This window comes from Neospora caninum, chromosome XII (genome assembly GCF_000208865.1).
Source record: "Neospora caninum Liverpool complete genome, chromosome XII".
Lineage (NCBI taxonomy): Eukaryota > Apicomplexa > Conoidasida > Eucoccidiorida > Sarcocystidae > Neospora > Neospora caninum.
In genome coordinates, this window is record NC_018398.1 from 2643005 (window position 1) to 2654481 (window position 11477).

At 58.0% G+C, this 11477-nt stretch overlaps 2 protein-coding genes across 2 annotated transcripts; one reads left to right on the plus strand and one right to left on the minus strand.

Annotated features, from left to right (window-relative positions):
- Positions 1–207: 207 nt before the first annotated feature.
- Positions 208–8704, plus strand: NCLIV_063570 (Peptidase, S9A/B/C family, catalytic domain protein, related; the record flags this gene model as incomplete). Its single annotated transcript, XM_003885908.1, has 16 exons — positions 208–387; positions 1032–1146; positions 1813–2032; positions 2155–2389; positions 2584–2645; positions 2927–3270; positions 3551–3913; positions 4402–4682; positions 4975–5188; positions 5556–5627; positions 6100–6160; positions 6581–6665; positions 6960–7041; positions 7592–7746; positions 8132–8180; positions 8544–8704. 16 exons carry the CDS (start codon positions 208–210, stop codon positions 8702–8704), a joined length of 2679 nt encoding a protein of 892 aa, XP_003885957.1.
- A 913-nt stretch (positions 8705–9617) lies between these two features.
- On the minus strand, positions 9618–11273 carry NCLIV_063580 (putative histone-lysine N-methyltransferase; the record flags this gene model as incomplete). The annotated part of the gene is made up of 1 exon (XM_003885909.1): positions 9618–11273. The coding sequence occupies one exon, from the start codon at positions 11271–11273 to the stop codon at positions 9618–9620; it is 1656 nt and encodes a 551-aa protein (XP_003885958.1).
- Between the last annotated feature and the right edge of the window lie 204 nt (positions 11274–11477).

The window sequence follows — 11477 nt, forward strand, 5'->3', positions numbered from 1 at the left end:
CGATTCTAGCCTGCTAAAGTCGACGGGACAGGCACATTTGGACAGGGTATGGAGGCAGAGTCTGCCTGTTGGTATCCGATAGGACTGTGTGCCGGCGTGGCTGGGCAAGCATAGACCCACTCGATGCAATTTTCCAAGAGCGTTTTATCGAGGCTCAAACCACTGTTTTCAGAAATCCAGAAGGGGATGCAGAGAGATTCCAGAAAAATGCACTGCACCATGGGAGGAAGCGGCTGCCCTCAGCCGGCTGCCGGCGATCAGACGAAGAGACTGCGAGAGGCTTTCTCTGTGTGCTCGGAGTCTGTGATCCAGTGTCTCAGCGCACGAATTGCAGCAACAAAGAGTTCGGATCCTTCTCAGGATGCGATCGTCGTACTGGGTCAGCAGGTGAGATCTGCGCGCCTGTTTCTGTCAGTCGACATGCCGAGTTGTACGAGACTTCAGACGATCCCCGGAGTGGACACACAGGTCATGGGATGCTCGCGTGCCTCATTCAGGGACTTGCGCCGGTTAGCACTCTTTGCTGCTTCGTGAACACTGCCTTCTGTGTCGTGCTTTGGCATAAGTGCCTCTTGCATACTACCTTAGGGAGGAGAGATCCCGACAGACAACGTGCGCATATATATATATATATATATATATATATATATATATATTTATATATTTATATATTTATATATATTTATATATATATATATATGTATATATAGGATATGTGCCGATGGGGAAAGGGCATGCGCATTCTTATATATATTTGTATTGAGAGGCAAAGTTAGAGAGGTAGGAAATTTGGTGGACACTTAGCCACGCAGGTAAAAAGGAAACATAGATTGCTGGAGAGTAATGGAGATAGAGAGACTAGGGAACATCAACGTGGAGACGCAGGCCCGCGCGCCGATTGATATGAAGGCGGTGGAGCCTCACGCGAGGTTGCTAAGATCGTTCACCGCGTCATGATCAAGAGTGTCGTTCTTCTGACCTTTAGCTTCAAGTGTCCGGCGTGCTCGGTGTCTTGTACGGTGTTGCCTCAGAAAGTGTTGAACGAGCGGCGCGTTGTAGGCATGACGGCACGGGTACCGAACTGTGATCTGTTGACTGCGTGGCCGCTCGGTTTGCCATCCGCCCTCACAGTGCTTTCACCTTCTGGTAGGTTTCTGAAAAACTGAGCTGCGGCGTGGTGGCTTCTGTCTCTCCCAGGAGGCGTTGGGAAGCGCTCGGCCGGCCCGAGTCCTGGCGTTGTTCTCTTTTGTACGGGGCGTTGCGTCGTTGCCTCGTGGACGGGAGGGAATGGATGCCAGGACCGGTGTACGTACAGTTGGGGCTGGGCAAACAGATGCAAGCAAAGTCGGCAGCGGGTTTTTCGTAGCAGAGCGAAAAGCGTTTCTCAATATTTCTTCGTGGCGGACTGGACAGTCTGCGAGGTTTTCGCACGTCTCAGCCACTGGGCACTTTACAGATTCACCCATGCCCAAAAGTGCGGGCGACGCAAGCGGCCTTGCTTGTTCAGAGTGTCGCCTGAGGGGTTTTTCAGTTCGCTGTTTGCTTCGTGCATCCGGTCTGGTCCTGTCTGCGCGTGTCCACTGTAACGGTATGGGTGAAAAGTCACTCTGTTATGCTTTCGTGCCGTAGGGAAACAGTCCTGCTCTGAGTGCGTGCACGTGGAACAGTTTGCCTTGCGAGTTGTCTCGGTCGCTGGTGAGAGGGACGTCGGAAAAAGCTTGCAGTCGCGCGTGTCCGTCTCCAGTGGCGGCTCCAGCGAGCGTCTTTCTTCGCATATGTGGTGGTAGTGCTTCGCCGCTTGTCTTTCTTCAGCCCATTTCTTTGCGAGCGTCGTCGAAGCGACGCCACCCAACGCGAAGAAGAAGCCGCGACCGTCTTTTCCCCAGGCTTCCGCGGCAGACTACCGGATCGAGCTCTTTGGCCGGGGCCCGGTGCACACAGGTCCGGTTGTCACGGTGTCGGCGCCGCGGGACACGAAGCCATGGAACAGTTCCGTCGGGGGCGGCGTCTTTTGTCCGGAAAGAGAGGAACTGTAAGTCGAGAGGGCCTCTTTCTCTTGGAGACAGAGACGCGTTCAAACGGTCCGCAACCCAGCAACAGTGCGCTGTAGACAGCAGCGTCGTTGCCGTGCGGCACGTCGGTCTGCCTTTTCAGATTCGTGTACGTCGCGGAGGCGAGCAAGCGCGACGACAACGACGCGAGTTCGGGCTCAACTTCCGACGGAACCGGCGAGACTAGCGACGGCGACAGTCTCGACACGTACGAGTTCAAGACGCACTGGGGCGAACAACTCGTGGGGCATCGAAGAGGCCGGCTCGTGCTCACTGACTTCAAGAGACGGACTGCGCAGCTCCTGAAACCCCCCAAGAAGGAAACCGCATGCGGCCAGGTGCGCACGCCAGGGACGCGAGACCTCCCAAAAAGTAGGGCTGCATGCGCTTTGCAGCGTGCGAGAGTGCGTTTAGGGTGAGCCACGCCGGTGACGCCCGTGCTTGCCCTTCCGCCGTAACGGAGAGGTGTCCGTTCTGTGTGTGGCCTTGAGGAAAAGCTCTCCTGTGTCCCCCGACGTGTTGATGTTTGCAGCCCCGCTTCCTCTCTGATGGCTCTGGCGTTGTCTGCTCCAACTGGGAGCTGGACCCTTACTGGTGAGCGCGGTGGCGGCACGGATCTGCGAAAGGAGACGCGTCGCGCTTTGTGTGGACTCGGTGCGAGGCGAAATCGGCAGATCTGTTTGATCTCAGAGCTCCGCAAGAGCGTCGCGGGTGCATCGTGATCGGCCTCGCGCAACCGACGCACGCTGCGACCTCACGTAGAGCACATCGTTCCTGGTCAGCCGTTCCTCCACGCGAGGCAGCGGGTCTGAGGAACAAGGGAAACTGTCGATGAGAAGCAGGGGAACCCTTCGTGTGCTCTGTGTGTTCTCCAGTCTGGGGCTCATCTACTGCATGAACCGAGCAAGCAAGGTTCTTCTCGCACAGCTCCCATCGAGTACCAGTGAGGAGGGAAAGGCGGGGGAGAAGGCCGACGAGGAGACGAAAGAGTCGACCGTCGAGTGTGAATGGATCCAGATCTCTGGTGACGAAGATTTCGCGGCTTGGAGCCCGACGGTTCTGCATACCCGCGACGGGTCTGACCCGAACACGCAACGCATCGCGTTTCTCTGCCTCGAGAAAGACAAAGTGTGTCCCGCGAGCGTTTGTGCACGCTTTCCGCTCTCAACGAGAATTCCCGCGGGGCTGGAGGGAGGAGAAGCGGGGAAAACGGATCGAGGTTCGTGTGGCTTTCCTCAGCCGCTCGCGGCAAAGACGAAACTGAGGATCCCAAAAGCGCTGCGAAAGAACCAAACACCGGCCAGGGGAGGATGCTAAAAGGGGGGGAGAAGGGGACTTACGAAGCGCAAACATCGGAGACTCGAGCCGCAGCGAAACACAGCGCGAAGGGAATGTGTGCCGTTCAGGAGCGCGCCCTCACAGTGATGAAGACGTTTCCGTTGCGCACCGCGGGGTTGGTGCAGACATGTTTTCTGCGAGTTCACGTCTCGTTTTTTCAGTTTTTCACCTTTCTTGTGAAGAGCCGTCTGTTCGCCGTCGGATGGCGCTCCAGCGAACCTCACGTGTGCCTTCTCTTCTTGCCTTTCAGCCAGAGACGTTGCCGCACATGTGCGCACCGCGAATCAAGGCTGTGACACTACGGCGGAAGAACGCGTGCTCGAGCTGGGAGGTAGTGGAGCGCCAGACTCTTGCGCAGGCTGTTTCAGTCCCCCCGCAATCTGAGTCTCTGTTCTCCCGCCAAAGCGTCCCGTACACCGGGATCTACACCGACCGTCTCGGTCCGTGGGTTCACAACGATTTTCTCTTCCTCAATACGTTTGTCGGGGCACGGCGGACTGTGGTGGTTGTGGATGCCCACGGAGGTGAGCGGTTCGTCCTCGCCAGGAACCCAGGGTTTGTCGAGCCTTTCTGTGGCGAACCAGCGCAGTTCAGTGCCTAGGAAATCCGTCGTGGCGTCTGTGTGGCTCGTGGACCTTTGAAGTGTCTGTGTCGGTTCGGTGCTTCGCCCTTCTTCTCAGCTCGTCGCTGATGCGGGATTTGCGCTCGACCAAAGCGTCTCTCTGGTGTCGCCATTGTCACTGCGTTTCAAAATGACTCCAGCCTTCAGCCAGACATGTCGCGTCCGTTTCGCGTCCGGCGCGTCGGGGAAACGGACTTTATGCCGCACACACGAACGGAGTTGCTACGGCACTTTGAGCTTCAGTCGCTTTCGCGTGGACTCGCTGTCGGCAGAAACGTTTCGCGATTCGGTCGCCCGTTGCTTCGGGACGGGACACCGGTCCATGCTTCAGCCGGGTGTGGAAGGCTGACGAACAGCCCTCGTAGGCGTCCTCCCACTCTTTGTGTTCAGGAGGCTGCGTGGGCGAGCTGTGTCTTGAGGAAGAGGCTCTCCGCGCGAAACCTTGCGCGGCATCGAAGGTCGAAGCGTCTTGCCCGCCAGGCTCGATCCTTCTCCACGACGTCACCTCCGACTGGCTGTTGCTCGAGAGCAGCTCTGCGCGCCACATCCCGAGGCTGATGTTGGCGAAGCTTCTGCTGTCTCCTTCCGGGGCGCAGTCCCCACAGTCTGGCCGGGGTTTCCACATCCGTGTCGCCGGCTCGGTCTCCCTCGGCGGCCCCTCAGACCCGCAGGTGCGCGCTAAGACGCGGGGCGGCGACGTGCCTCCTCTGGAACGACGCCTCCCACAGTGCTCGTGTCTGATTGTCCCCTGTTCCGACGCATTTGCGCAGGCTCGGCCTGTGAGGCACGACGGGCAGTGGCGACATCCTTCCCGTTGGTATTCGGCGCTTCGTCACCATCGATGCCCCATCCCACAGTGTATCTACACTCAATATTGGAGTCTTTCCCAATACCTCCCGCCGCTTGGCGTTTACACGGCTTCGCGATTCTGTCTCGCTCTCATCCGTGTGTGTCTGCTGTTAGCGGCTCCTGCCTTGGAGTCCCTTCGCGCGGCTGACAACTCACCTGGAGCGACTCGAGGTTCGGTACCTTTCCGACAATCGGCACATCTTGCTTCGCTGGAAGGAGTCGCCGCGTCGAGACGGGAAGCGAGCTCTGGCGGTGGTCCTTCACGGCGGTCCCCACTCCGTCTGGGCGAACATTTTCAGCGCGGAGGCTGTTTACCTAACGTTCCTAGGTGCGTCAGTCGCGTACATGGAGCGCAATGTGGCAGCCTACATCTCACTCAAAGTGCGAGACACAAGGCGTTGGGGGTGGGGGCGAGCACGTGTGTCTCTGACACGTTGCCACACAACACTTTTCCGAGTCGAGAAACCTGCCGGGGGGAGGTGAAAGGCTCACGCGTCTGTCGGCCGCTTTTGTCGCAATAGAACGTCATACTCTCTTTGGATGCCGGCGCAAGTGGTAGTAGGAAAGGGACCGCCAGGCAGGCAGCGTGTGTGAGGGTGCATGCATCGACTTCTTCCTAAACCCCACGAACTGGGTACCCCTTGGCACAAGGTGAAAGGAAGAGTTCGCGTCGAAACCGCTGTTCCCCGTTGCAGGTTTCGATGTGCTGGCCGTCAACTATCGGGGATCTCTCGGTTTCGGACAGGCAGAGCTGCTTTCCCTGCTCGGTAGGCTGGCGCTTACAGTGGGAGGAGTCATGCGGCAGACTCGCCTTTCCTGATCCTTGCGGCGCAGCTTGTGCATTTGTTGATGGCAGCAGACACTCGCGTCCCGCATAGGTTTTGTAGAGGACGTGTTTGCTTCGTCGTGGCGTGTACGGTTGTCTTTCACGTTTCCGTGCTCATAACGCCTTCTGTTTTGTACCTCCTCGGATCAAGGGAAGAACCCACCCAACGGCACCCCAGAGATCTGCCGTTCGTTTCCCCAGCGGGTTTCGCGTTTCACCTGGCAGCGACAACGGGCTCTCGCGCAGTTCGTTGCTCCGAATCGGTACTGTAGACCTCGACGGAGCGCGCAGCGCATGGCAGCACCGCACCGCGTTTTCACCTGGGAGCTGTCTGGGTGTCGTGTGTGCTCTGCCGAGCCCACGGGGTGCCGAGGCACTGCAGTTTTTGATTCGCGCGCCTGGTGTTCCTGCAGGAAATGTGGGGCGTCAGGATGTGGATGACGTGAAACAGGCAGTCACTGACTTCATCGACAGGTACGAACCGAGACAGCCACACGCCCTCTCGCCAGCTCTCGAGAGACACGGCAGTCGACACAGAGCCAGGGGTAGGAGACGCGCTAACTCTTGCTCTGCTGACACGGCAGGTCTTCTTGCCTTTTTCGCTGGCCGCACTTCGGCCTTAGGGTTCGAGGCACGTCTGCGGGCAAATGCACATCGAGGAGAAGACGAAGCCGCGTGCGCCCAGAGATAGGGTATGTGCATCACCAGGGTGCACAGCGCAGGAGATCACTTTGTTTCCGCAACCCCGTGAGAGCCGAACCTACTGTCCATTCCGTAGTGCGGTCGAGCCGGAGGCACTGAATGGGAGGCAGAGAGCGTTTGGCGCCTCGCTTGTTCCTTCCGGACCGGACTCCGTGGCTGTTCTCGGTTGCGAGTTCCTGCCTGGTTGGACAGCGATCCCGAGGCTTACTCCCCGGCCAGAGCGGTGGTTGTCGGTGGTTCGCACGGCGGTTTCCTCACCTGTCACCTCATCGGCCAGGTAAGTTGCGAAAGAGACGGAAAGAAAGCTTGGTGGCTGCAGTGCCGTGGGGTGGACGTGGGCCAGCGAGAATGAGGCCTCGAACCGGGAGTGACATGCGGCGTACCGGCAACTGGTGCACCGGGGAACGGACGCAGAAGAAAGATTGCCCTACTGCGGCACACGGAACCGTGAGAAACTGACGCCGGTCTGCTCAGAGAAAGGCATGCATTGATTTGCTAGGGTCAAAACCCGACCGCCTTTCGTCAGACCCACGGCCCGCGGTCGACGGCTGTGTTTTGCTTTTCTTCGCAGTTCCCCGACATGTTTGCAGCGGCGTCAACGAGAAACCCCGTCACCAATTTGGCCTCGATGGTAGTCGAAAGCGATATTCCCGGTACGGCCGCGTTCGCGTTAACATAAAGAGATTCCTGCAAACTCAATGCAGATTTTATTCAACGACAGCCAAATGGTTTTGTTAAGCCTTCCACGTGAGGATCTCTTTTGGGGCCTTGCTTCTTTGGGGGCCCTTTTCTTGGGAGAAAAAAGCCGAAAGGACGTTGCCTCCCAGCAGGTCGAAAGTGCGGCAACCCAAAGCCTTTAGGGCCGGGGAAAATCATCCCTTTGTTCCTGCAGTGATGCGCGCGGGGAGCCTACGTCAGCTGCCGTACTTTCAGGCAGCGGCGCCGGCAGGGATTGAAGAACAGGGGAAGCAGTTGGTCTGTGGATTCTTGCTGCGCATGCTTGTTCTCGGTACGATGGACTGAGAGGTTTGACGGTACATTTTCCTCGCGCGGTTGGCCGATTGCGCAGTGTAGATGCTCCAAGTCGAAGGGTGGGGTCTCGTGCCTCGTAGATTGCGTCTGGGAAGACGTTTCCCGACTGCCAGGAGCGTCGCTACACCGCTGCAACCTTCAAAACGGAATCTCCGATGTGCTGACCTGCAGACTGGTGTGCCGCGGAGGCGCTTCGGGAAAGGCTGAACCCGTCGTTCGTGCTGTCCGAGACCGATGTTGTCGCGCTTTACAAGGCCTCGCCGGTTGCATATGCAAGACATGTGAAAACGCCTCTCCTTCTCGGCATTGGCGGCGCCGACCTCCGAGTAAGGTGGCAGCGAGGAGAAAGCGCGACGCACACGCGTCTCCTCAGCTGAAGCGCCGCAAGGGTTAAGCCGCACCTCTTGGTAGCCTCGCGACGCGCGTTCGCTGTCTCCGCAGAGTTGCTACCCCCTCACGGTGGCCTTCGCTGGAGCCCTGACGAGTTCGAGACGATTGACGCTCAGATCCATGTCACTGGTCCAGACTGGGACTGAAAGAGGGCCTTCCCACGGGAATCGGTCGCGCAGAGCGACTGAGAAAGGAGTCCGTGCCAGGAGGACGGTGGAGTCCGATGAATGTGACGGGCTGGCATGTCTCGCATAGATGCAGACGGTATGGACTTTGGCCGCGTCTCAGCTGCAGTGTCTGTGTTGCGACATATGCACTCAGGTCCCCGCTTGTCAGGGCATTGCATTCCACAAAATGCTGCTTGGCCAAGGTACCACACCCAGCCGTCGATTCGAGCGTGCAGGGAGGAACTGGACGGCAGCACAAAAGCCACGACATACGCTGGAATGTGTTTTTGCGCCCCACAGATTTCCACGCCATAGGCAGTCGCCGCACGGTGCACTCGTGTGCAGAAAGGTTAACCTCGTTGGCCTCGGTCTCAGACTGGCGCTGAGGCGGCTGGTTGTATAGGCGTTGCATGCCAAGGCGTGCTTTAGACAGAAACAGGCTGCTTGGTGCAACCGGGCTCTATCTGTGTTTCCGCTAAACCGCAGGGTTCTGAGTGCTCTGCACGCATGCAGCCGTTCCTCATCCTAGATCCGACAGGCGGCGCCATCTCTGCTTTGTGGTACAGGCAGTCCTACGCGCTTGCTGTTCTATCCGGAGGAGGACCACAGGATCGACCGACCAAGCTGCTCAGAAGATTACTGGGTGAACACCGCACTATGGTTCGCAGGTTACACTGGAACTCTGGAGGCTCTGAAGGAAGACGTGCTTCCAGCTGCGCCGCACTGAGACACGGGCCAAGCAGCCGATGCAGTAGCTCAGAATCTAGATAGCCGCGTGCAGAGCGCGTGCGGGCGCGTGTGAACGCCACTGGGACTCCGTCTGCACACGTCGTACGTGTCGTAGGCGTCCCGGTTCTAGAAAAAGAACGGTCCCAAGATGATAGCGTTGCAGCCAAGTCCGGACGCTTTTCCCCCTAGGTTGACTGCAATGGTCGGCGCTGGCTTGGCGGTCTATTTGCGCTCGGCCCCAGAGCTGTTGCGGCGAGCAGTCTACAGCGCCTGAGGTTACGGAAAAAGTTTGTTGTTCCCAGCGGGAGCACCTGGCAGCCGTCCACTGTGGAGGCACAGCGGACGGCATGGGAACTTTTTGTGTGAGCTGAGAACCGCAAACGCCCACGCGTGGGGCAAAAAACGGAACTGCGTCTCCCTGGCGAAGGCGGCTGCTTCCGATGAGAGGGTCGTGCTGGCGGGTCCGACTCGGCGGTACGCCAGAGTAGAAATAAGTGAACTGTACAGTGACAACTTGAAAACACGTATATCCAACTAACCCCACATGATCAGAAACACCCGAATCCTCGTGCCACGGTAGCTTCTGGGGCATTCGCGCGTCAGTAAGTGGCCTACACGGCAGCATACCGCTTGCCAGGCACAATACACTCAAGGCCCCTACACTCTGCTACCAACTGCCTACGAGGAGTGAAGGAAAGTTCAGGAAATGCAGACTGGAGGGCAAGCAGGGAACTTTGCATAGGTGTGGAATTCGCGTTTGTGTCACGGCCGGAAGAAAGCAAAGGATATTGGACATTTGCGACAGCTCACGTCGAAGACGAGCCTCATTAAACCGTTTCGGGTGTAGAAAAACAGTAACGGTGTCATGTTGCAGCAACGAATACCCTGGCAACACATCACGCGCTTCCCGGTTACCGGGAAGTGAAGCATACGTCACAGCTGCACTGGAAACCAAAGATCTCCAGAGCTTCTCGTCTTTCATCAGCTGTCATTGACTCGACTCCGTCGACATAGGAAATGCACAGCTCTTCGCCCGGCTCGACCGGCCTGGTTGTCACGAGGCTAATTCTGTTCGTTCCGTAAGGGAACTCTACGCGGACGTTTGGAGCGCACGAATGATTCATTCGCCCTATAGACGGGTAGAATCCGGTTCCATGAACATCAGGGAAGGCATGAGGCTGCACGATATCTCGAAGCCGCGTGCAGTTCGCACTCGACGGGTCTTTGGAGCCCTCAGCCGCGGAGCTGTCGGGCGGCACGAGGTCTTCACACGGCACGTCGGCAAACCGCGTGGCGAGCAGGTGTCGCCGCTGCCTTGAGCGATCTGCAGCCGCCATGTCCATTTCGTCTTCCTCATCGTCTGACTCGTCTTCCTCTCCAAGTGCGCGGAGCATCGCGACTTCCTTTTCTCGTAGCAGGAAGGCTAGGATGTCACGCGAGAGGCGTGAACGGGCGTGAGTGTTCGCGAGCAAACCCGTAAAATAGGCGTTCAAGGGCGAGGCCACCACCACGTGGGAGTTCGTTTTCTCCAGTAAACCTGCAATGCGCGAGAGCAGTTCACTGGACTGCTGAAAAAAAGAAGCAACAACTGGCGCCCCCGGCTGGTGTGCGGGAGAACGCGTTTCGTCTTCAGACGCTGCATCTCCAGCCCCATTTGAAAACGCAGCAAACAGTTGGCGGCGTGCCAGGTCGAGCACAGCTGTTCGCTCTTCCACGGGTTCCCCCTCGTCGCCCGCAGCTTCGCCTTCCTCTCCCAGCAGTTCCCACCGGTCGTGTGCGTAATCCAGCAGAACTTGGAAGAGCCGCTCAGCCTCTGCGCGGACTTCTTGGGCCTTCGCCGCCAGGATCTGCCGCACCTGTCCCTGGTGACGTTGCATCAACTGTGGCCTGTCGGCCGTTTCCGCAGCGCTCGAATAGAGTTTGTCGCTCTGGGACTGTTGGGGTCCCCCACAGGAGGGACCTTGACCCTCCACAGCGGGCGCTTGAAGGCCTCCACGCAGGATCGGAAGACATACGTTTTCCGTCGCATGCGTCACCACCGCACAGATCGCTTCGGCAGCCAGGAGGAGAATCTCAGTCTGGTCCAGACACAGCCGCTTGAAGGCCACCAGGGGGTGACTTCCACTCAGAGGACCGACACACAGGAACCGGTGGCTGCGCTCCATGTGAGCGGCTTGGCACGCGTCCGAGCAGTATACTTCTCCACAGCCTCCGGGACACAAGACAACGGGAGAAAAGAGAGACCCGCAGAACGCGTCCGACGGCAAGCAGTCGAAATCCGCTAAAGCCTCAGGATTTGCCGCCGCAAACAAGTGTCTCAGCTGCACACCGGCATCCCCAACCACGCGCTGGCAGTGACAGCAAGCACGAACTAGGCTTTTGTTCATCGCGTGTTGGAGAGCAAATGTCGGAGACTCTTCATGGAACGTAAACCCCGCTGGCAAGGCCGTGACCGCATATAAGCCGAAACGGCGGGCCTCGATACGAGGATGCTTCTGCACAACGAAGTAGGGAGACAAACAAAGCCAAGCAGAGGGCGAAGCGCCCGGGAAGGAAGGAGCAGCCATCTTGCTGGGGTGGCCCGGCAGGGAAAAAAAGAAAAAAAATCTAGTGAGTGAACACGTCGACAAAGCCGCAAACCACTGCAGTTCTTTTTTCTGTGCGCTCTGAGCCACTGTTTCTAGAACTGGAGGAGCCTGGTTGGTGTCTGCGCCTCTCCCTTCCCTGAAATCAAGCAGTGTGGATCCTGGATTACGTTGCACGTTTGGTCA